Source organism: Arvicanthis niloticus, chromosome 20 (assembly GCF_011762505.2).
Source record: "Arvicanthis niloticus isolate mArvNil1 chromosome 20, mArvNil1.pat.X, whole genome shotgun sequence".
NCBI classification, from domain to species: domain Eukaryota; kingdom Metazoa; phylum Chordata; class Mammalia; order Rodentia; family Muridae; genus Arvicanthis; species Arvicanthis niloticus.
In genome coordinates this window covers 4,692,779-4,719,210 of record NC_047677.1, presented here as the reverse complement: position 1 = coordinate 4,719,210, position 26,432 = coordinate 4,692,779, and the positions used below count along the sequence as shown (strand labels likewise).

The 26,432-nt window shown below is 42.9% G+C and overlaps 1 protein-coding gene across 2 annotated transcripts in view; it reads right to left on the bottom strand.

Annotated features, from left to right (window-relative positions):
- Positions 1 to 24,511, bottom strand: part of Man1a1 (mannosidase alpha class 1A member 1) — a 173,489-nt gene extending 148,978 nt beyond the window's left edge. Inside the window, exons 1-2 of one of the 2 annotated variants that reach the window (XM_034524436.2) lie at positions 24,354 to 24,511; positions 22,303 to 23,157 (exon numbers count right to left, since the gene is read on the bottom strand). In XM_034524436.2, the coding sequence (XP_034380327.1) occupies positions 22,303 to 23,157; positions 24,354 to 24,380 (882 nt within the window). In that variant the 5' untranslated portion in view covers positions 24,381 to 24,511. Of the gene's footprint in view, positions 1 to 22,302; positions 23,158 to 23,424; positions 23,663 to 24,353 lie in introns of those variants that run through there. The other variant, XM_034524437.2, reaches the window with a different exon arrangement.
- Between the last annotated feature and the right edge of the window lie 1,921 nt (positions 24,512 to 26,432).

Below are 26,432 nucleotides of genomic sequence, written 5' to 3'. Positions count from 1 at the left end.
TTCACTAATAGCTTACTCAGGGTGAGCATAAGTAAGGGGTATAGGCTACACAGTCAGCCGCCAATGGCTGCTGAATGGCTACATGTATGCAAGGGACTGAGCCTGATTTTATACAAGTACTTAGACAAGGTAGCCACAATGAGTGGCCCTTGATGACACTGTAATCCTTAGACTTGCCTGTTACTTCACATGGCAGAAGGGAACCGGCAAGGACAACAAAATTCTTTGTGGATAATTAAGCTGACCTGAACATAAAGAGATTATCCTGGAGTATGCTGTTAAGCCCAAACTAATCCCAGAAGCCCTTCAGAACTGAGAGTAGGTTTCAGCAGGGGCCAGAGGATGCAGAAGAGAAAGTCAGCACTGTGCTGAGGCTGGACTTCCTGGGATGCTGAGGTTTGGAAACAGAAGGGGATGGACCGGGAAGTGCATGCTGATGTGCCACTGACACTGGACACAGAAATATGTAAATCGTCCCATTATTTTTAAGGGATGTATAGTACATGATGATGTCAAAAGTTAACAATAATTGTGCTGTCCATACAAACTTCTAAATCACATGTTAGTTGCCCCCAACACATATAGAACAAGATCAAATACGCTCTGAAGCAGAGTCCCTTCCCTAATCTCAGGCTGAGAAGCCAGGTCAGATGTCATCTTCCTTGAGTCTTATGAGAACTGGTGTCGTGAAAGCAAACAAGCCACTCACTCCTACTTCAGAGAACTCTGACTAGCAAATCATACTGCTTAAAGCTAGCGTAGTTTCCATAATTTGTTGCCACAGTGACAGAATACCCACACCACACAACATGCTCAAGACAAGGAAGCGAGTAATTGACTTGTCAACTGCTATTTCATGTATGTGGTCAACACGGCAGACTGGGGCTTAGATACCTGGTCTTTCAAACTCTATTTCCTGAGATGGGTATTACTATGTACGACTTTACAGATGAGAACTCAGGTTCAGGAGAATCATGAAGTGCACAGGGCTGGAGTGCTAATAAGAGACAGAGCCAAGTATGAGCTTTGCATCTCAGTGCCTTTGCCTGTGCTCTCTTGAATACTAAGGACGCCAAAAAAATATACAGAGACATTTAAACAACGAATCATTTAAAAAAAATGGAAAGAGAGAAAGTACTTCCTGCTGGCAGGGAAAGAAGCCCAGGTAAAAGTACATGTCACTGATAAGATTTAAATCGAATCCTGACAGACGGGTAGGGTTTCAAAAGATGAGTGATAAGACATGATTAGTTGGTAAAGTTGGAAATAATGGGCCTGTGGGGGTTCACGCAAAACTGCACGTGTTCTCATCAAGCGGCGGCCATTAATGTTCAGACTCTTCCCATTACGAAAGAGCAAAACGTTAGGGTGTTAAACAGTGATCATGTGCAATGTCTAGTGTCCTGGTTGTCAACACATGATGAAGAAAGAGGGAACTTCCAATGAGGGACCGCTTCCCTCAGACTGGCCTGTGGGCATGTGCATGGGAGAACGCTCTGTGTTGTTAATTGAAGCAGGAGGTCCTGTGCCACTCTGGGCATTAAGAGAGGTGGACCTGAGCTATGTAAGAAAGATAGCTGACCTCATAGGAGCCTGGGGATAAAGACAGTAAGCAGCTTTCCTCCATGGTTCCTGCCTCACTTCCATCAGTAACGGACTACAAATCAGAAGCTCACATAAACCCATTCCTCCCCCAAATTGTTTTGGGGCGTGGTATTTGTCACAACAACAAAAAAGCAAAGTAGGACACAATTTTGGTCCATGAGCTGGTATTTAACCAGATTCATTTGTATTACCACTAATGGGGTAATGTAAAGATGTTAACGCTCATTAATCATCCATTTCAGGACATTCTGTAGTGCATATAGTACAGAACCCCAGCCAAGGTGACTCACACCTGAAACATTTCCAGTACAATACACATAACAAAGCAGATATCTAGATACAGCATGGGTGTTTGGAGGCCTCTGAACAGCAATGCCTCTGCTCTTCAGGGCTCAGGAGGCTGTAACACAGAGACCCTACCAGTACTACGAATCATTGCTCCGACTCCAATCATACCTGGTTAGATATTTATGGAAACCTGAGCCTAAACTTTCCATTCTAGAAATTCTGGATTGGGTCTTGGAGACGCATATTAGAAACACAGTACTCGAACTCAATTGTTTATACAAACTCGGAGATGTGTTCACAGAGAGCTTGTTCGCATGGGGAGCACTAAAGCAGTTCTGTCCAGATACAAAAGACCAATACTCCAGATAAGAAAAAGGTGAACTCATGTATTCTAGATTTGTAGTTCCAGGCAGGCCCTATGAGCTCTTGTTGCCCTTTTTGACATGAACTCATGAGATAGCAATTTTTATAACGGATATCACTGTCCGTCTTTCATTACCTATGCTGAATGGATGCATGTTCTTGCAAACAAACAGTCCCTTCTATTAGGTTATCTAAAAGTCCCTGGGGACCATGTGCCTTCCTTCTGTTTCAAATGCCTAGGAGAACCATCAGCCTAACTTGATCTGCTGGACTGTCTTCTTCACAGAGGGAAGAGTGGCTGTATCGGTTCCTTTGCTATTATAATAAAATGCCACTACTAAAAGTAACGTAAGGAAGGGTGTGTTTCCACTTGGTGGGGGTGGGGGGATGGAGGGGGTAAGAGTCAATCCTTACAGGGAAGCATGGCAGTAAGCAGCAGGCTTGTCTGCAGGAGCAGGAAGCCAAGCGTTCCCATCTCAATCACCAGCACAAAGCAGAGAGAGCAAATGAAAGTAGGTGAGGCTTTTCTCAAAGCCCACACCAATGACATCCATCCTCCAAGCAAGGATGCACCTCCTGAACCTCCCCAAACAGTGCCACCAACTGGGGACTAAGTGTTCAAATGCACAAGATAACAGGCATTTGAACCAACCACATTTTACTCCCTGACACCCCCCCCCCCAGCCTCATGTAACAGTACAAACTTCATTTAGCCAAACTCCAAAAGTCCTCCTAGTCTTTCAGAGTCTCAACACTACTTAAAAATCCAAAGGCTCTTCTGGGGGCAATCTCTTAATCGTAACCCTTTGTAAAATCAAAAAGACAATTACATGCTTTCAATATCTAAATGACAGAGAATCTACACTACTGTTATACGTGGGAAATATGTAATTCTTCCATGCCCTCTGCTTCAGTTTCCATCACCAAGTATCTGCCCTGAGTTCTTGCCCTGACTTCCCTTTGTGATGGACTGCAGGCTGTAAAATGACATAATCCCGCCTCCAGGTTGCTTATGGTCATGGTGTTTATCACAGCACTAGAGAAGTGACTAAGAAAACCACTGAATGCTGATAATGAAAAAGTTCACCTGGTGAGAGAAAAGAGCCCTCTGCCTGCCAGCTCAACAATGTCCACTTTGTCTCTGTCTCCACCCAGCCTTCCTGTAGCCTCTCATCATATTGCAGATGCTACTTCACTTCCCCACTCCATCCATTGTGACCTTGGGGTTTCTGTCAATGTCACTAGTTCTACTGCAAACACTCCCTCTACCCAAACGCTCCACTGAATCTGCTCCTGTTCGCTCTATTACCAAATCCGAAGAACGATTCTCAGCCCTTCTCTTCTCTCTCAGAAGCATTAGACAAAGCTGAATTTCACTCCTGTAAAATATTAAATGTCAAACAATGGTCCAGGGTGCCACGCTCTGCCTGTTTTATTTTTGCATCTCTTTTACATTCTCTCTCACCTCTTTCTCTGCATATCACTTACAATTTGATGTTCTACGGGCTTCTTGCCACTTTCAATAGGACAGTGTCCTTAAACTTCTTTTTTTGCTTTCAGGATTTAATGATCTCAACATTTGTAGCCTTGGGTTAAACCCTTCAGTACTGTATAGTCATTTAGATATACTCTCCATTTGATAACTTTCACCTGCCTGAAGCATCCCACAAACCGTGTAGACAACACATCTCCACACACATACTCTTCCTTCACCTGTGATACTGACCATCATGCTAACGCCATGCTCACAAAAAGAACCTTCAATAGCTTGCTCTCCTATCCTCCCCTCATCTTCTCACTCTTGTGCTCACAAAGTTCTACACCTTCTATTTTTTTTTAATGTTCCAAAGACACGTTACTTTCTCAGTCTCCAGCACCCAGTTATATATCGCCACATTCATCTGTCTACTGCCAAGTCTCTGAACATGTCCTTGATGCTAGGTCTTACGGGGAAATGTAAAATTGACATGATATTCTCACCTTAAACCCCTCTCAGAGCTCTCAATGGTCTAGGATGGAATCGGAACATCTGGCAATAACCCTTCAACCGCTGTGACCCGGTCTTAGCACCCTCTCCTATCCTAGCCTCTTCCTCCTGCTTCCCTGCCATGCACTGAGGAACCAGGCTCTATGACCTTTTACAGTGACCACAAATCACACTCCCCTCTTCGTACTACAGGTTCTCATGGCATTGTTACCTGCCCCACCACAGCACTACCCACACTGCCTTTGTGCTCTCGCCCCTCTCCATCCCAGGGTGGCAGTGGCTGCATCTCTCTTGCTTACTTACTCCCAAGTGCCTTTGAGTGGCTTTTGCGAAGTGGTAATTCTCAAAGGGTGTATGAGTATTGGCAGTGATTCCTAATCTGGATTATTAAACACACCATCAAAAGGGATTGAGCAGAATGATTACTATATTGCTTACTATACACATTTTGAAAACTGCTGCATGTCTCTTAAGAGGAATCAAACACAGTCTTTGCTGCTGCTTCTCTACAAGTACTAGAGACGGAACCCGAAGCAACACACACTAGACACATGCTCTACCATTAAGCGACAGCCCACCTTCTGTATTCAAAACTTGAACACCAAGCCAGTAACATTATCACTTGAAGTTAGAGATTTCTTTTAGAGGTGCTGGATAATATACCTCATCATGAATTTTGAACATCTTATTAACATGTTCATACTTTATAGACCGATTCTCTTGGTTAAAAATTTTAATAACTACAAAGTTTAAGAATCATAGTTTCCCATGTTGTTTCTTCTGGTGTCTATTGTCTTTCTCTTCTTTTTGATGTAGATAACTTTCCAGAGCACCTAATTACTTTAATGTTTAAAGCATTACTTTAAATAATTATATGCATGCACACACACATATATTTACTATATGTATGTATATATATATATGTATATATATATATATATTAATATATATATATACATATATAAGTATCCACACCAATAGACATGCTTGATGCTGAACAAACTATTATTCTCAAGAAAGGCTTTTCCAGACAAAGTTAACATAGGTTTCCCTTTGTATCTAAAGTGTGGGATGAAGACAGTGTCATTCTACATGTCTGACTCCCCTCTCAAGCAGAGGTGTGGCTGTGACACAACACCCTGGAGAGAGCCCAGCCCTGGAACTGAGAAGAAGTCAGCAGACATCAGTGCTTAGGGTAGAGGGATGGGTGTTAAGACCAGACAAATACACAACGATGCACACAGGAGTCACACAACCACATGCAACTTGCGTGACTTTTCTCAGCTTTAATTCCGTAAGTGTAAGAAGAGGAACATAATACCAAACTCACAGGGCTTTCTAAGAATTAAATAAGAAATGCAATAATGTTAGCATTGCACCTCCATAAATACTCAACAAATGGGACACAGCCATTACCTAATGATTCTTTGCTACTCCAGAGTTAAAGTGTACATTTACTAACTGTGCATATACATATGCCATGCATTTACTATGCACATACATATCCTTTAGGTATAATATACATGTAATACTACGTGTGTGTGTGTGTGTGTGTGTGTGTGTGTGTGTGTGTGTGTGTGATGGCAGTGGCTGCATCTCTCTTGCTTACTACAGACTCCTAAGTGCCTTTGAATGGCTCTTGCAAAGTGGTAATTCTCAACGTGTGTATGAGTACTGGCAGTGATTCCTAGACTAAGTTTTTAAACACACAAACAAAAGAAATTGAGCAGAACGATTACTGTATTGCTTACTATACACATTTTGAAAAGCGCTATAATGTCTGTGCAAGTCTCTTAAGAGGAATTGAACATGGTCTTTGCTGCTGCTTCTTTTCAAGTACTAGAGATGGAACCCAAAGCAACACACACTAGATATATATCATTAAGGTATAATATAAAACATATTGCATATATATTATATATTCCACATATAGTATGTGCATATAATATATTGCATATTATATATTATGTATATAATATATGCAACATATAATACTGTATATTATGTATATGTAACATATATAATACATATTACATATAGTTACATATATTATCTTAATGATATGCATATGTATATATTCATATATATAGTATATAGTATATGAATATATATAATAAAAATATATATTATATATATAATAAATATATATAATAAGCATATATAATAAAAAATGATTGAGATTGAACAAGCCGTTTCTCTCCCGAGATGCTTTTCTGGACAAACTTAACACAGATTTTTCTTTTGTAATTAAAGTATGGGTGGAGACAGTGTAATTTCTCCATGTCTGACCCCTTCCCCTCTCCCTTCTCAGACAGAAGATAAATAAAACAGATCTGTGCAAAGATGAGATTTAAGAGTTAAGAAAACAGTTTACCTGTTTTCTTAAACAGGTAAACACCCATTCCATCAGGAGAATAAGGAGCTTGCTGGAGAGCATGACTAAAAAGCCATTCTTATTAGGTGTGTGGCCCTAACATCTGCCTGGCTGTTAATCCCAGGCACAGGGAGGACATCATCAGGCGATGCCATTGTTGTGATTCTTAAAGCAAAAACACCAAATCCTTAAACCGAAAATTGAGGTTTAAGAGTCAATTAAGAAATGCTTTTAAAACATTAAGGCAAAATGTATAATTTCTCAAGGTCCCAGCCCTAAATAAAGAATTCCGGGCAAGTAATGACTGTAGGAAGAGGGACAATTAGCTTCTGTGAGGGATGAGCCCCTTAGCTGGTTACCCAGTGCAGAACGGTCAGCCTTGAAACCAGATGCACACAAACAGCAAACATAGACTCCAAAGGCTGTACTTATATGTATATATCTGTGCAGACACATAAACACATACCTTTATATATGTAATAATAATAATACTAACGAAAAAGAGGCTATCAACTGGAGGGGGGATAGCATGGGTTTAAGGTAGGGTAGCGGAAAGAGGGTGGAGGAAGGAAAGGGAGAGAGAAAGTGATGCACTTCTACTTCCAATTAAAATACAGTTTAAAAGAGAGGACTGCGTAGTGGGAGGAATGTAGCTCAGTTGGTGGGGTGCAGGCCCAACATGAACAAAACTTCCAGTTCAAACCCCAGCATGCAGTAAATCGAGCATGGTGGGGACACATACTGGAATGATAGCTCTTGGGAAACGGAAGCAGGAGGGAGCACCAGAAACTTAGGGTTAGCCTTGGTTAAATACTAATTGTGAGGCCAGCCTGGACTACATGAAACCTTATCTCAAAATCAATCAATCAATCTTGGATTCCTGTTATGTAACACTGAGAGAATTTTAGGATGCAGGAAGCAGATCCTCTCTTTTCAGGGCCACTATTGTACTTGCTGCCCCTGGGGTTTGTGAAATACTCCAGAATGGAGCACAGGCCATAGGCTCCCCGAAGGTAGACACAAATGCCTTCCCTACCTGCCCTTGAGCATCCCATCTGCCCAAATCCCCCAGTGTTTTGGGAAATACCACACACAATATGGCGATGCATAAGACCTAGAATCAATCAAAGGGCACTGCTTCCTGAATTGGCCTTCAAGCAAGTCCATGGAAAAGGAAAGGCTGACAGCCATGCTAACCAATCATGTACCTTGACAGCTTTTCTCCCTCTGGAGTTCTAAAGCACAGCAAGCGCCCTGCAGGTCAAGGGAATGGTCATCTGTCTTTGTACAAATCTCATGTCAGGAATTCCCCTCTCTGGCTTCCTGGAAGGGAAGCTCTGCTGGCTGCTGCTGAGAACTGAGGCTGGGCCTTTACTGTTAGGGTGACTAGAGATCTGACCAGGGTAAAGTGCACAGTCTCATCCCTGACTCTCCTGGCACGGACTTTCCAGCCATTGCGTCTCCTCTCTCTAAGAGATGCAAGAGGATGGGAGGTGATGAACAGCATGGGTAAAATATGATCTAACAAGAAACCTAGAATGAAATCAAATAGCACCACGGAAACAAAAACTAATATCTGATCATTTGTCCCATATTTGGCTATAAAACCCTTAATCTCTTTTTATCTATGAAAAGCAGGGGATTCAGTGAAAACATACATCCAGAGTGGCTTCCTTAATGAGGAGCCTTCAACTGGTTAACTTAAACCAAATACCTGGCATGCTAGTTTGTAAAGTTCATTGCCAGTCCTCAAAGAAATCCTTGTGAACCTCAGACTCTTAGCATTTTCCTTGGGAAACCTGGAGTGTAATTCTCCAGATCGCAGGTGGGTGGAGAACTCTAACCACAGAAGTGAAGTCACAGATTTCTAAATGTGTAAGCAAGGGCATCCTTGCACACTGCTTTTAGAGAAGCAGGAAGGGAAAAAACGGCACAGCACTGCCCCTCCCCCATGCAAGTCTTTCTAAACCATCATATCTCACTTCATTTAACTATGCTGCATCTCAGATTCAACACTGTCTCCTTAACTTAGGAAATACAGCACTACCAAAGGACAGGGAACTTAGATACTTTCATGTCAGCTTTTATTCTTTCCCTAACTCCTGAGGGTAAACATTCAAAACTCTAAGCCTGCAAAATATACCTTCAGGATGGAGGAAAGCAAATACAATTAGGAAAACGCCAGAGCAAATACACTCATGACCAGCAAAGAACATCTTTTAACTTCCTGTGTCGATTTTAATTTTTAAAATTTCTGCTTGAGGTTTTCATATGAAATAATTTTAAAAATAAAAAAACAATGATGCCATAGGTTAAAAGTTCTGTTATTTTTAGGCTGAATCTGAAGAACACATATATATGTTTCTATTTATGTCAAGACAAAAAGGAGTTGAGTGCTCTTCAGAAAGTCTTCAAGAGTCTAATGCTAAGAAGTAAACTTTGAGGGTATTAGTTGATGCCCTGTTTTCAAATCCTGTCTGTTAGGCACAAACTACAAGGCCCATTGAGAGCAGATTAAAACTACGCAAATGATCAATGCAGGTTTACATTTCACTCCTCAATTCCCATTTGAAATGTATGAGAAAGCTCTGCTGCCGACGTGGCTGAAGATGCATCCGCACCAATAGTCAACATGTGTTATCACCAAGGTTGTAGAAACACCCTAAACTGAAAGCACACAGACCTAATTAGTGAGCTAAATTCATGCACATAGCTGAAACACGCTCAGCTTTTCAGTTCACAAAATATTTCCTCCAGTGCTCATCCAGTCTCATCCAGATTCACCCTTCTCCCAGCCTTCTCCTCCAGATATGAACATCCGCCCAAGGAGCCAGACACAACTCGTTGACACTGATGAACGAATGAAAACTGTTCAGCTCAGCACCCTGTGTGGTTTCCCTGAGGATGAGCATCCTTGCTGTAGGGTAGCAACTGGATCAAGGCAAACAGAGCCTTTTTCCTGCCATGGGAAGTTAGGGTTTGGGCAAGGGCAACTAAAATGAAAGTGAGAATGGAAAATCCAAGGTTTCTGCCAACACAGTAACACTGAAAAAAACTTGCATTTATATCCTGTTATAGCTCCCTGTTTTCAACTGACTTACTAAATAGGGCTGTGTGTCTGTGTGTGTATCTATGTGTATGTTCATGTGTTTATGTGTGTGTACTTGTGCTTATATGTGTACGTGTGAATATGTGTCTACATGTGCAAGTATGTGTCAATGTGTGTGTACTTGTATATGTGTGTGTGCGCATGTGCTTGTCAATGTATGTGTGTGTATATATGTGTGTATGTGTATATCTGTGTGTATGTGTATATCTCTGTGTGTGTGTGTGTGTGTGTGTGTGTGTGTAAGGGGTGGCTCTGATGCTTTGATGGGAAACCTACATGTGAATGTTGATGGTCCTGTTCCCCAACTGGTTCTTGATGGAGATATAAAGATGTTAGCCGCCAATGGCTGGGTGGAAGAGGTGGGAATTCCAGGTTCCCGAAGGCAGACAAGTTGATGCAGGAGGAGGAAAGGAGATTTGACATGCTTCAGAGGGAGAGAGAGCTACCAGGCATGTGCGATCTTGGGTGGAGTGGGCCTTGGGTATCAGGAGGGAGATTAGAAATGCAACTAAGCTGAGGGCAGATTTAGGGTATTGAGCAAAGAGAAGGTAACTGGGCAACTAAGTTCAGGGCAGATTTAGAGGCGCTCAGCTAGGACTAAAGGTAACTGAGTCACTAAGTCGAAGGCAGATGTAGAGGTGTTGAGCTGGGAGTGAAAGTAAGGGCACGTTAGCAGCAGGAGGTTTAGAAGTGCTTGACCACTGAGCTAAAAAAGCATATTAAAAATAAGCTAATGTGTGTGTGTGTGTGTGTGTGTGTGTGTGTGTAGGTGTGTCTCTTTCATCCTCAGGTCCAAGGGAACCAGGGAGGTGGCCAGTAGTACAGTCCACCAGAGTGGGGTAGTAGAAACTACATGCTACAAGTGTGTGTGTGTGTGTGTGTGTGTGTGTGTGCATGTTGAAACAAGGTACCACTTTGTAGTCTAGGCTGCCCTCAAACTCTCAACACTTGGCCTACTTTAGCCTCCTGGAATGTGCTAGGATTACAGGTGTGAGCCATAATTGTGGGTTCTAAATATCTTCCTTAATGAATGTTCATATTCATTACTCCTACCAATTTCTAGTTGCTAACCAATAAATGCTGTTTATTAAATAATATCACCTGCCAAGCATCATGCTGAGAGAGTCATACACTTTTTCTATTTTAAGGCTTGTAACCCTTCTGTAAGGAAGAATCATTCGCCTCATTTCACAGGTGTGGGAAAGGAAGGCTATGAGGGGTTTCCACTTTGGCACACAGCCTCACTAGGTTGGAAAGAATGTTGGCCCTGTCCTTAAGTTGTTCCTCATTTTGGTTACATTTATGATGAACTGCTTTCTGTCGTTCACTTTTGGGTCAGGAACTGACCCAAAAAAACTGGAAAGAAAAGGGTATCTCCATTTGTAAGAGTTCTGAAGTCCATAGGCAGGTGATCAATATAGTAGTGGCATTGTCAGCGTCAGGTTCAAGGAAAGAAATAATAAATGATGTGGCAATTTGGAAACAGGAGAGCTTATTAAAGACAGTGGAGCAAGGGCTTTCTAAGAACAGAGTCTGAGCAAGTGCGAGCATGCTCTTTTTATGAGAGGAACAAAATAAAGCAAAATCCTAATTTAGGTGCGTTCTGGAGACAGCAACTACATCAATGAAAGCAGGGTCCTTCCTGGTGCTGAAGAAGGGAAGGAAGTGAATGTGACCATGATACCCAGGCAACACGAGCAATACGCTAGAACAATGTCTGAGAGTCAAGTCACTGTACCAGTAGCCTCAGCATTATCCCTGGATCATGCTAAAAATACCCACTGAATAAGGAACTCAGGAGACAAGAGCTCAGTCATCCATCCCTGCTTTCACACGCTCTCGAGGGAATGCTGACATATGTCAGTTTGAATCACTTCTTTAAGAGAAATGGAGAATTATTAAAATCCTTAGTGGGCCAACAGGAGAGATACGATACTTTAGAGAGACGAAATTGCAGACTAGATTAAACGGGAGAGCATCTGTAAATGTGTGCGCTCCACAGAGCTCTGCCGTGCGTTTGTTAGAATGAGGCAGCATTTTCAGCAACACAGCAGTAACTTGGGAAGAATACAGCTCATTCTCCTTCCTACTTTTCTTACAGGAAGAACAGGCTGATGATGAAATTCTGATTTCTCTGGTAGAGGAAAAAAAAAAAAAAACCTCACCTACAGCTTTTTTTTCTCCTCTTTTTAATCACACCGTGATACTGTGAGAACAGCTTATTAAAATACACTTGTCTCAAAAACTTTCATAGAAATGGAAAAGAAAAATTTAATTAGATGTACCGTGTATACGATCAAAATACACAGAAAATAACAGCCCTTACTAAATATAGGCAGTACCCTAGGAGATGATGACCAGAAATGATTGGACTCTGTACAAACTACACACCAAAAAAAAAAGACCAGAATGTTGGGTGTGAAACAGAAGGCAGAGTGACTTTCCAAGAGACTGTAACTTTCTTACTCCATGAGAGCACTGACCTTTAACGGAATCCAGTCATTTACATTCATTCCAGTGAGGTTACATTTGCTCAGAGGATTTTTCTTTCTTTTCTTTTTTTTAATGAACCGCTTTCACGGACAGTTTACAAGCACATAATAAAACAAATACAGTTTTCATTGTATAAATCATTCTGAGAAACGGCTTTAAAACTGGAAAAGGTCATTTCTATATTCATTATTCTCTTTGTCCACTAGATGTGATTCTTATGACTTCTGGCTGGGAAAACAAAACAAAACAAAACAAAACTCAAGCCCTCTTCAACAGACAGCGGCTGGCAGCCCAGGAGGACTTGCGTGATTGTCTGAAAGGAGGTCAATTAACCGGAATTATTACTGGTGCCCTGTGCGGTTTCAAACATGTGCATTTAACAAGTATCGATAAGTTCTATTTCAGTCAAGACCCAGAGTTGACAACTCTGGCTGTCATTTGGAGAGTAAGGAATGAACTGTCTTCATTTCCCAGCATGGTAGGTCTAGAACATATTAATGACCACAAAGCACCTATGCCGCAGAAATTCTGAATTTTTAAATTTAGACAAAGACAAGTAATTCTAACCGGTACTGACCTCATCTTATTACTCACGGAATACCTAATAAATCATAATTTTATTCACTCTTTCAGTTAGTGCAGTTTTCAACAGCAGTTAATAAATCATCTTCATCTCTCATGTTCCTTGAGCCCACTGGCCTCCCCATTGAAAGCTACTGAGTTCTTCTAAACACATTCTATGTTGAAGAACCCCAGGAGGATTGCACAATGAAGATGAGCCAAAGTGCTCGATATGAAGGAATGCATACAGTTTATTAATTCAGAGCCAGCCATCAAAGACACCAGCCTTTATACTCCATAAGGGCCCCCTTGCATTTCTTAATAAAAATCCTGTACAAAAATGCTAACTTGTGCTAATAACTCCTCAAATCAGAATATGGGCTACTCGGGCATTCTAATTATGAGCTGAAAACCTATAGTTGACTAGATACAACATTCAACACTGCCAGTTGACTACAAAAATAACATGTTTCAGAGATCAGCATCTTAAAAATTCTAACATTACCACCATCTCAAACCACTCTTTATAAAAATAATATACTACATTTATGCCAATCATTATTCATCATGTTAACACAGTTCAAAGCCAAATTTAAATAAACCTGGTGTCTAGCAGACTATTCAAGATCTGAATATAGATACATTTTCAAATATATAGCTCGTAATTATCCTACGTACTGCAACTACAAACATGTCATTTGAAGAAATCAGCCCAGAATCAAAACACAGAGAGGTTCTCCAACTCCATCAACAAACACCAGCTTTTCTTCTGCTGAAAACTAACTTAAATAAAAAGCACGCCTTATACATCATCAAAGATCTCTAGCCCACCAAGGATTAGCTTGTTCTTTTACACATAGGAAGATAAATGGTTACAAAGTTTAGTGTCCTTTGGGTAAGCTTTCTGAAGAATTCGACTCTGTAAGGCCATCCATTAAGGACATGAAAAAAGTCATCTTATAAGCATGTTTGGAATATGTTTAACCTTCAGCTATTATTTTAAATATTAACACACCAACGAGTCTAAACCAAAGACAGTCTCTTCCACCACTCACACATCTGCAGACAGACAGGCATCATCAGAGACCGAATGAAGAAAATCCCAACCTCAACTTAAAAGTGAAGACCAGCTCGGAAACTGGGCTCAGCTTACGGAACGTGGAATGACCCAACTCAAACCACTGTCTCATCACCTGCAGAAAATATAAAGATCCAATAGACTGACTGCCTTTAGTATAAACCATTGGTCAAAGTAGCGATGGTTCAAGGGCCACTACATCTAGAATGTACTATGATCTTTAAGCAAAACTTACAAGAAAAAGAGACAAAGTTACTAGAGAAAGGCTTATCTTAATATTTGTTATATAAAAGGAGAAGAGATGCTCAGATCCAAAGAAATGGCGTATCACGTGCCTTTATCTGACCAAAGATGTTCTCAGAAAACAACAGAAGCAAATTTAAACACTTAAAAGCATTTCCATACACCATGGTCAAACCTGTGAATGAGTTAACATATTAGAGGTGAGGGTGGTGACTCTACTTACGACCTTCACCTACACTTCAAGTATCTTTGCAAAAACAGGCGTTGGCTTACAGTGAAAAAGCACAGAAAAGGTACGAGCGGCTTCTAAAATGTATTTTCTCTCTCTTGCTAGAACAAACATCAAAGAATAACGATTTCTACTGAGCACATTCAATGACGCAGACGTTGGTATATTTCATATCCAAGAAGGGCAAAGTTTGAACAGCTGGAAATAAGGGTGTGAGATGGGGCACACACCTGTATGCTACCTGTCTACAACTCTGTCTTCTTCAATTATGCCCTTACCAAAAAACAAACAAACAAACAAAACAAACAAAAAATAAAACAACAAACCACTTGAATAAGCTCAGGTACTTAGAAGCTTGAGCACACACTCCTGTGAAAGAAATACTAAGTTTAGACCACCATGGCCTAAAATTTACCTCAAGAAATCTAGACTGTCACCCTCAGAAAGGACCAGGAGTTCTGTTTTAACCTTGAGGTTCTCTTGTCCCTTAGGATATAGTGTTCCTCAAGAGATCCTGAAAAGACCATTCAAAGAGGAAGGCGCTGACAGAAACAGAGGCCCCTTGCAACCTCTGTGGTGTTTGCATGTCATGGGTTTGTGTCTCCACCACAGTCATTCATAGGCCTATGTACAAATTACTGCCACACCCTTTCCCGTAAACACTTGGCCTATGCAAACAGGCAAACGATGCCTTGCTTGGAGTACACTGTACTGTATTATTCAGCCCCATTCTTTCATAACTGGGTGTTACGTGTTTAGTTTCCATCTCAGTTCCGCACCTACCTTCACACAAGTTCTCATAATAAACATAACCAGGAGGATCTGGAGACTAAGGCAATCTAATAAAAAAATAACCCATACAGAAATACATTAAAAATGAAAACAAAAGTTAACACCATATTGCCTGAGAAGAGATCCGAGGGAACAGTGCTACAACATGGGGGCTGGATATCTGCTTAGTTATAATGTGGGAAAGACAGGCTGCCCGGCCGAGAGGAGAGAGAGGAGGAGAGGGGGTTGGGATGCAGGGAGCATGATCATCTTCTCATCACAAATGCCAAGGAACCACAAAGGCTACTTGGGCTCTTTAATTTTATCTATCTGAGTTACACGTAGGACCGCTGGCTGGGTTCTGATTTACCAAACGCAGCTCCTGGAGGATTCAGAGGAGAGCTGACTCCTAAATGCTCTTAAGTCTTAATCTCATTTAGTCCTCTTTCAGGTACCTAATGATCACAGAAATCTTTATCAGGATACTGTGGGGGTGTGGTGGGTTGGCCTCTGCTGTCTTAAGAGCAGATATCAGCCAGCACCACTTTTGCAGGAAATACTTGAAGCTGCTCCATCTCCCTCCAAGATGCTTTCAGCAGGGATTCTGGCTGCTTGCCTTGCTGTGAAGGCAAAAAAGCCATAGCAGGACCAGCCAGTCTCCCAAGTTGAGACTCACATTAGGGTTTTTGTATCACCATATGAACTCGCCTGGTCAGGCACTGAACTACAGTCCTCCACCCCATCCTTTAGACACTAAGGATATTTCCTGAAGTCTAATGCAGGAGCCCCATGGCTAATATTTACATATGAGCGCTAGACCTCAAGATGTCTGAGGAGCTTTTGGATCTGTAACCTGAAAAATACATTTAATTCAATATGGAATTCTCAAAAAAAAAAAAAAAAAAAGGACAACAGCTACAAAGCATAACCAAATTGTACACATTCTATATAAGCCTATCAGGTGACAGGCTTAGTTCTCATTATAGAGATTATGATAATTTTTGCCAGATCTAAAATATATTTTCTTTTTACTTCTTTACAACATCCCTTCAAGGACAAAATGAGGGAAAACTCACTTTTCTTAGTCTATTTTTGAGGACTGGTTTCAATACTTAAGGAGGCAGCTTGACTATGACAGCCCTGAAGATAGTACTTCAGGGAAGTAGAACTGACTATGAGAAATGAGCTCATATTTCCCACATGCTCTGAAGTATATAAACAGATGTGTATGCGCCGAGTATATAAGCTTCAAGATGCTAAAGGTTTGTTGGAAATTATTAATCTAAGAGAATTAGGGTTGACCATAGCACAGATGAAAAACATACCTATCTGGACAGATCATGTGGATGAACTGTAGAAGTGTCTCTTTAATCATCGAACCTATAACTATTGTTATAACTGTCCTTACAAATCTCATCCCTTTATCCATGGATTATTAATCAGCACATGAAATAAAATATTCATGGACATAACAGGAATACAATAAAGCAAGCATTTACTGTATACCAATAGCATGCCTCTTACCATGTTAAGCTTCATGCACAAGGTCACTTTTAAACCTCAAGGTCCAAAGTAGGATCCAATATAATCCTCACATTACAAATGAGAAAAATGAAGTTCCAAGAGATTAAGGACCTTGGCAAAGGTCCCGGAGCTAGGGCAGACTCAGATCCAGGTAATCTGGGTCCAGTGTCCATTGTTCCAATTGTCAAGTTACTGCAAGTGGACAGAGCAGAAGAGGGGAAGGCACTCAAGCTGATGTCCCAGGACCATCTCAAAGATGCAGAAAGGTGTGCTGATTGGTGTCTGGGCGTGTGCGTGTGTGTTTAATGTAGCTATTCCTCCTAAGACCTCTATAGTTCTCTTAGGTTAACTGTCAATTCTTCTACTATCTATAACGGTAAGTATGGATGGAGAGCACATTCATTTACAGTTTGAAGAGCTCCTCACATCCTGGCCTCCCTCTTCTCTGGGCACACCCATCTTTAATATATTACAACTCTCTTTGTTTTCCCCCTTTCTTCTTTAACTTCTCTACACAAAGGTATACAGTGTAACGGTTACAAATGCTTCTACTCTCATAGAGAACTTTTTACACAGAGAAAAATACATCGTATCTCTCTTAGCCTATGTAGCTTTAAAAACAGTCTTCTGAGTCACATCCATAGTAACATTAAAAAAAAAAAAAAAAAAAAAAAAACTTACTAAAGTTTACTTAAAGCCAATAAAGTAAAATTTACAGTAGGGCAGAGTTGAGTCGCATCTGTTCTATGCTTATTCTATTTTAGGGTTTGTAGAGAACAAACATGGTCCACCTGCTAATTCTCGTCCTGAGAGTTTCGTTCAGGAAGTGAAGTGTGAGGGGTGGGTGAACAAGCACTCACCAAGAACCAGGTCTTCGATTCTCCATTCAGCTCTGCCACTAACTGGTGATTTCCAGAAAAATCTTGGTGGTTTGGATACTCTACCATAAAGTGCGTGAGCTTAGGCATCACTCTGGTCTCATGTGACTGTGTATTTTATGATCTAATACATATGTTTGGGTTTAAAAATTTTTTCCTGGCATATTGCTGGTAACCAAAAAATAAACTTTTAGAGTTTATACATATACAAAGGTACTTCAAGAAAGCATGACGTAGGGAAGTGATGGCAATCACTTGCCTGACAATCAGGCAAGGCTATTAACAAAGGAAAGAGTTAGGACACCTCTCTCTCTCTCTCTCTCTCTCTCTCTCTCTCTCTCTCACACACACACACACACACACACACACACACACACACACACACACACACAAATAAGTCTGTGTCTTCCCTAAACTACTAGACCTGTTCTTCGTCTCTTCCTTTTATACTTATTTAGGTCATTGTGCCAATCATTTCTGATCCTATTTTGGCTAACCAAAACATATTATGTTTATGTATGATACAAAATAAATTAAAAGCCTATTTGGCCGGAGGACGGATGTTAGGTCCTGGGCACATCACATCCCCTCTACCTTTTAGCCTTCATCCTTCCTAGGCATCTGTCCATATTCTTCCCTTAGGACCTTGGCACACACACTGAAAGCCCTTCGTTAGTACAGATTTTATATATTAAGGGTTTAAAAACATATTTCAAGTATATAGGTTCTGCAGTAAAGTCCAAGAAGTCAAGATCTTGTAGAAAGAATTTTTATACAAGTGAAGCACTAGCATCCATTTCTGTAAGATGGTTTAGCTGATTAGCTCACCTGAGGACTGCTGCGGAGGTTTCAACACAGGGTCCATATTGTTAAGCTGCCTTTCAGAGCTTTTACTAAGTTCTAAGTTCCACACACAGCGCCTTTGTGTGGATCTTAGCTGCCTGAGACGATAAAGTCAAGGTATTCCTTTAATCGAACTTACGGAATGGCTTGCAGCACATTAAACTGAAGACAATTCACTTCTACTCACAATCTTCTCTTGCATATATAACTTCAACAGTTAGCACCTACTCTAGTGTTTACACTGCTGAAGCCATGACTTACTCATCTTTCTGTTGAAGTCAGCGCCCTTTACAAATCTCTATAGCTTCGTTGCTTTGGGGATCCCTTAGTGAGGCGGTTCACACTAGCATAGATTTAATAAGGGTCACCAAGGAGCAGGGAGCCAGTGAACAGGTAAACAACCCAAAAGTATGCTAGCCCCTTGAGCCAGGACTTCAAAGGAGAGCTTTATTACGTTGTAAATGTTATTTTCCACACTAAAACCCACAAAATTCACCTGGAATGTTAAGCTTCAAAATAAAAGCCTTTTTTTTTTGTTTCAATTTGTCACGGTAACTCATTCTGACATCTGATCTTTGGGCAAAGGGCAAATAGTTAATATTTAACACAAACTGTAAACTGTGCTGTAGCATACACACACACACACACACACACACACACACACACACATGCGCGGTTGCATCCCACTAGTGCTAGTGTAAAATGTAAGAAACGTGTTTTACTCAGTAGTCATCAAAGTGCATCTTTCTTTATATCTCTGAGTCTACAAATAGGTCAGGAATGAAAAGCCTTCTCTTAAGAAACTAAGAAGACAGCTGTGCCTAGAGCTGACAGGTCCTGAAGCCTCAAGTGACAGACTCAAGGCAACCAGCCTGCAGAACTCCATGCTCTAGAGCTAATGCTGTGGGGACTCCAGTCTGAGAAGGGTCACAACTATCACTCAGAATGCCCCTTAACTTCAGGAGAAAAAAAAAAAAAAAAAAAAAAAAGGAAGAAAACGTTCATTGTTCAAAGTAAATTAGGGCCTTCATTCTAAGGTACAGGGTAGGCTGTTTCCTTCCTCTGCCCTCCTGCCCCTCAAATCTTTTAAAAACTTGCTAATTAAAAAAAAATGATGTAAAGGGAAACAGAGTATGTTTCTAATAATTCCACAAAACGATTTAACTTCTAACAGTTTTTCTTAAAACCACAGGATTGCTTGAGTACAGTTTTATGGAGATCTTATAAATATGCATCTGGCATATATCATAAGTCAGGGAAATTCCAGGATAAATGTTTTCACGAGGTTTCAGGAAAGGGTCATGATAACACTGTGGGAATCTGGAGTGGAAAGAGGAAGCTTACATCCAATCTATCATTCCGGGAGTTAGTAGAGTTCACTCAATGCGTTTTGGTGGAGGCAATGTCCTACCTCAGCAGCCTACCTCCCCTACGACACACTTGTCAAAAATCCAATGTGGTACTAATAATACAATTATGTCAGCATTATAAAAACAGTGAAAATGGCCCTTGAACCAAATGTATAAGAGTGGAAGCTTGACTCAAATTCAATCCTATAGCTTCTAAATACTACAAAACTATAAAAGCTTTAGTGCCTTCAAGTAAGGTCAAGAACTTATGTACAAAGACAACCAGAACACACAGAAGCAAGGCAGAGGGGCCACAGCAAGTAGCCCATAGCGTGGGAAGCAGAACCTAAATGAACAAAGTTGAAGTCTAACATGTCACCAACAACTTTTCTTCTCTATGACCAGGTCCTTTAGAACAGCTTGAGTTGAGGGTAAGGGGGTGGGGCAATAAAATTCATTATAGACAGGTCCATAATTTTAAGGAGAATAGCGTGAGTTACTGCTTTTGGTTTACAAGGGACTGTGTTTGAGTTATTCTAATGGAAAATTGTAATTCATCTCTCCCCTCGCCCTGTTGGCCTTTGACTAAGTAAATACCGAAGCGTATCATGCTGATTACTTAGGGTTTTCGTAACTGCATGGAATTTTAAAGACCACGCTTACTTCTAACGTTTTATATAAAACTGAGCAGTTTGAACTAGGTTCTGAGGGTGCTATGACACATGACAGATGCTATATAAATTTCCTTGACCTGGTAAATTAAATTCCTTTGATTTAGAGACACAGATAAGGAAGGTCTAATAGCTGGTGGGTATACAGACTGCCAAAATGCTGCTTTCAGTGGACTACCGCCAGGCACAGTGTCTATCCGAAACCCAGGTTAAGCCATTAATGGCCAGCTTCTTAATGCTTTAGTGTTTACAATCGCTTCTTCCTACAGCTACAGCCCACATTAACTGGCTACTCCTATGAACTCAGAAGCATGCCATTCGTGAAAGACTCCCTTCAAACAGCAACAGCAGCAGCCCCTGATCATTTGAGGGTAAATCTTCTAATGGTCCGTATTGATTAAGGAGTCTAAGAGGTAGGGGTGGGAAGATGTTTAAGAAGAAGCAGAAGTGTGTCCCATTCACTCAAGAAAGGTAGGACGGTTGGGATTTCACAGAGCAGAAAAGCTGTCGGAGGAAGTCGCTCACAATAGCCAAATCCATTCCTCTACTATGTCTCTGCAAAGCGGAAATCGTGATGGATCACCAAATAGAGCCATGAGCCTGGAGGGCTAAAGACTCATCTCAGAGGAGACTGAGAGGAACCCAAGTCCAAGTCCCCTTGAACTTGCTCAGAGACACCTTACCCGATCTCATCTTGTCTTATGCACCTCCTACAGCAACCAACCTGCCTCCATCCTATAGACACTTTAAATCTCTTTACAGTCTCCAAATTCTGTTTACTCCCTCCCAATGTCATCACGACCCTTTCCTGATAAGGGATCTCCTATCAAAACATCGTCTTCCCAAAAATACTACATCCATTCATAATATATTTTAGAGGAATGGTCCAGAGTTGGGATGTCATGCTTTATCATAGTTCTAAGGGACTGGATTCCTAGGAAAACACAGAGAAAAAGCAAAAGCAGCCTGGAAAGACACATGTCCCCAGAGTCTGGTATCTGGGAAGCTTCTGCTCAGGTCTCAATTTGGTCACTAACTGTTTCTTGAGCTGCAATTCTTCAGTTTCACCTTTGAAATGACAGCCCGAAAGGATTTCCTAGGGCTCCTTTGCCTTTAAGCTTGCAGAAACCAATCACATGTTACAAGGAAAAATAGCCAAAAAGAAATTACATAGGATTTACCAAAGTCCATGTTTGCTCTAGATTAACTTTGCCTCTGAGCTGCTGTGAAGGCTGACCTGTTGCATCACAGAGAATACCCCCCTTTCTGACAATGTTCTAGAAATATAGAAAACAGTAGATCTCTCTCTCTCTCTCTCTCTCTCTCTCTCTCTGTGTGTGTGTGTGTGTGTGTGTGTGTTTCTCATGTTTTAAATCAGTAAAAGACAATATGTGGCCCATGACAGGAGGTCTCAAGTTTCACGTTTACAGCCTGTTACATACACACCTGGCAGGAAGAGGCCACATGACTGAACACTGGACGCGTTGACTCACTGTTATAACCTTTGTATCATGTGTGATTGATGCCCTGTGTTTACAGTCAGCTTCAATTTCAAACCACCTGCAAGCCTCTCTAAGGAGGAGGGCCATTTAATACTTGCACAGGGACGGTTTGCAGGTTTGCAGGTTTGCAGGGTGGACTAACCGCAGCCGGTGAGGAGGCAGTCTATCACCTGCCCATGTATCCACTCACCCCTGCCTCTTACAAGCTTAAGCTCCACCACAGCATGGGCATTCAACGAGATTCAGCCTTAGATCCTAACTGGCCACTTATCCTAAGGTAGTAAAAGGAAAACGTGCAGCTTTGGCAAAGGGTGGAAGCGGAGATCTCCCTCGCCTTTGCATGATAACGTTGAAGCCCTAAGTTCCAACCATTTATCAAACCTCCCTACAAACAGCAGCGTGAGTGAGATTTCTGGCAGGGTTTACACACTCACCTCTTTGATCTTTGCCCTTTTCTCGCGGATGGTGGCGTCAGCGGGCTCCCTGTTCTCTACCCCGATGGGGGGTAGAAAGTCCACCTTGGGCAAGCCCCCAAACAGATCCCTGTCACGCAGCTGGTCCTGGGCTACCTTCTCCTTCTCTAGCAGAATGTCTCTTTGGATCTCCTCCGGCAGCTTCTGCAGGGTCTCCTTGGCTTCCCTGAGAGCCCGCTCATGGTTTTCACGGATCCTGGCTAAGTTATCCTCCAGTTCAGCTCCAGGGTTCCCAGGCACGCCTTCCTCGCGGTGCCGGACTCTCCCCTCGGCGGCATCCTCGGCACGCGCCCCGAGCCCGGGCTTGTGCTCCGCCGGCGGCTGCAAGGCAGGGTTGTTGTGGAAGAGGACCCCGCTGAGCAGCTTGGAGGAGTCAGGCAGGAAGAAGATTGCCCCGAAGCAGAGCGTGATGAAGGCGCTGAACACCAGCAGCAGCACGAACTTCTCGGTGAGGCGGAAGGCGGCGGGGCCAGATCCCTTCCTCCCGCCGCCAAGCCCCCCGCCCAAGCCACCGCCCAGACCGCCGACCCCCGGGCTACCGAAGAGCGGCAACAGGCCCCCCACGGGCATCGCTCCGGAGGTTGCAGCCGCCGGCTGACAGTCTGTCCAGGGGCCCGGCGCCGAGCCGCTCAGCAGCCAAACTTCGCTGCCGCCGGCCGTCAGCGGCTGCGGGGCCGGCTCTTGCGCATCCAGGCCGCCCAGAGCGCGTGTCTGGGCTGCGGGTCTCCCCGCTGGAAGCGGCTCCCCTCCGGCGATCCTCACCGGGGCGGCTCCTTTGGCAAACAGGCACGCGCGGCAAACCGCTGGCTGCAGCCCCTGTTGGAGGGGTGAGGGGGAAGAGGAGACAGTAAAAACCCAGTGGTTAGGAAGGTGCTGAGAAAGTTTCCAGTGGGGTCCCCGCCCTCCCCTGGCCCCGGGAGCCGCAGGACCGTATCCCGGCAGGCAACCCCGCGGTCAAGCCGCGGGCACCACCCTCGGAGTCCACTTCGGACTTGGGGTGAAGTTTTCCAGCCGCGGAGGCAGGGTGTCCCGCGCACATCTGGGTTTAGGACAGCGGACACCTCGGTAGCAAGGGCGGCGCACCTCAGGGCAGCAAGGGCGCCGCGTGCGTAGGGGGCTCGTCAACTTCTCCCGCTGCCCATCTCCGAGCGCGTCCCGGCGGCCGGTGGCGCGCGTACAGCCCGGTGCCTCTGCGGGCCCCGGGACACTGCTCAGGTGAGCGAGCGCGCCGACCTGCCGGCGTGTGCCAGCGAACCAAGCACTGCGCTGCCCTCCGCCGCGGCCCCGCCGTGCACTAATAGCACTGCCGGTCTCCCGGCGGTCGGAAACGAGGGCGGTGACGCGTCCGGAGAGTGACAGCGCGTCCGGGCCAATCTCACGCCTCCCAGGGTCCCGCGGGGGTGGAGCCGAGGCGGGGAGGGGGCCGCGCGGGGCGGGGAGTTTACGGGAAGCGCAGCCTCTCCGGGACCCGGCAGAGGCGGGGAGGTCGTGGCTCCCTTGGGCGCCCGAGGGCTGGAGCTGCGCCCGGGAGCCGCGTAAAGACTCGCCCGGAGGACCAGAGCCGGAGTTGGTCGGAGCTTACTCGACACTAAACCCATTCGGGCTAGAGCCCTAAAGGTGGTGGATCCCCGAGTGACCGCGACTAATGCGGTAGCACCAGCATGCCCCAGTACTCAAAATTGGCGATCCCGAAGAGAACGCAGGGGATTGCGGGGAAAGCTGTGGTTTGGAAGTGGTTTTGAAGTCTTTTCTCCAGCCACCCCTTGTTACCCAAGACAGGGATTCCCCGGTGCCCAATAACTCTCAAATCCAAGTCTCCAGGCTCCCCCACAGAGCTTTTGAGCTCTCTGCTCTGGCTAAAACCTTTTTACATCCTTGGCGACTTGGGGTTTGGGGATTGCTTGGGGCTCCAAGTATACACCCTCTTCCCCTTACAAGAAACAACAACAATAACAACAACAAAAAGTTGTATGACTCCCCCACACTCCCCCCCCCTTTCGAAATCCATTTACCTCATCGCAGTTGGTCAAATTTTCCATTCAAAGAAGACAGTTTTATGCTGCCAGAGCTCCAAGCAATAAATTGAACCCTGTTGAAATTAAGTCTTGGATGCGACAACTCCCAGCGAAGGCAAGACTTGGTCCAACAGAGATTGTTTTCAACACTGCCTTGCAGTGTTCAGTCTCATGGAATGTCATGGAGACTGGCTCCACCTCCCATGACATCGATTGGAATGCCCTGCTGATATTGCATAGATCTACATTTTGACCTAGCTGGGAACCCCCTGCCTCGGGGTGAAGGGACAAGAAAACATTTGCCAAGCTGTGTTATGAATCCCCTGTTGCTCCACAAAGAAATAGTTACCAGAGGGAAATTTGACTGACTTCCCACTCCTGAAAGCTGGTTTGTAGCAGCTCTGTTTACCCTCCACCTTCTCCGGAAACATGATTTTTAGTTTGCCCTTTACTTGTCTTAAGCCAGAGGAAAATAGCTGGCACCTTCCAGAAGCGTGCCCACAGTACAGTTATTTCCAGGTGTTGGGCTGTGTGCATAGAATAGAAAGCCGAGTCAGATATCCGAAGTAGTTTTCGTTTAAATGTTATTATTTTTAGCCATCATTATTTGTTGTGTATTGGGCTTATGCAAAATGAGCCAGTAACACAGCCAGAAGTTCTGGTTAATAAGAAATTATGGCTTGATAAATGTGACTTCATAGCTTGATTATTTTGATACTTGCTATGAAATTCTATGCCCAGAAGAGTGCAGCATATCCAAGCAGGGTAATAGATTTAGCTCTAAAAAAAATGAAAGCGATAATGTTTTCTTTTAATGACGGAAAGGTAAATTTGTTTCAAAGTACATTTGTAGGTTGTGGATAGGCTGAAAACCTAATGACTGTGAAATAATAGTGTTTATTCTCAACCAGACCCTTGAAACAGCTACCTCACAGAAAAGAAGACAGATCTCTAGAAACCAGGGCTAACTCCTGAGGAAGCCAATTGCTTGCTTTCTGGTCATTTGGTGGTGGTAATTATTTTTCCAATTATGTTTTTAAAATGGGATTACTTTCAAAGAGTCAGGAATACCTATGAACTTTCATTTAGTTTGAAATATGTATTCCAGGAAGTAATAAAATCCACCTTTAAGTACATATTCATGGATAGCACATAGAAGTCTCAACTAATTCTGTTTCTAAATGCCTTAATTTTGACTCCAAATCAATTTGGGCATTTAGGATACTGACTGTAGTGGATGCATTAAAAATTTAGCACATCGATTTAAGGTTGATTTTCTCTTTAGAAATTTAAATTTTATTTATATATTATTTCTAAATTTTTAAAGTGACTGTTCTTTTTATTTGGGTTCACTTTTGAGAAACTTACTTTAAGGTCCCCCCCTCCCAAGTTTATGATTAGACATAAGTTTATTGTAGTCAAGGTTTTGTTTTGATAATTTACTAAATGAAAAGTTAACTTGTGTGATGGAATATGTCGACATTCAAGGATGCCCATCTGTGTGAGGCAGGTTGAGAATGTTTTGGGGATGCCCATACTTGGGCTACAGCAAGTCTGAAACAGACTCACAGTGAAGTTATTTTAAGGCATATGCTAATGAAATCTGCCTTGCAAACCTCTTTAAATAGCCACCCAAGGCCCCATGTATGTACAGAAAGCAGGAAGGACAGACAGCAGGTAGGAATGAACATGGTATAGGCTGCCACTGTGCCTTGATCTCAGTGCTCAGAGCTCTTCATCTTCTCCCTCAGAAAAACATGGAGATGGAAAACAAGTGAGACTGCTTCTGGTTTCTCAAGCCATGAATTTTTATTCTGTCCTTTGAGCAAAGACTGCAGCTTACCTACCTGAAGGGAATGCCTTGATCTTTGTTAACCCAGTGTTTTGACAGGACTACTGTTGTTGTGAATGGGTTAAGGTAGACTTGGAAAGTTTTAACATCATTTTGTGAAATTGTGTTCCTCCTGCTCTCTCTCTCTCTCTCTCTCTCTCTCTCTCTCTCTCTCTCTCTCTTATTTGATCAATCATTTGATGTAAAGCTCCCTTGTTGCCACTTACCTATAAATGGAATTCTCA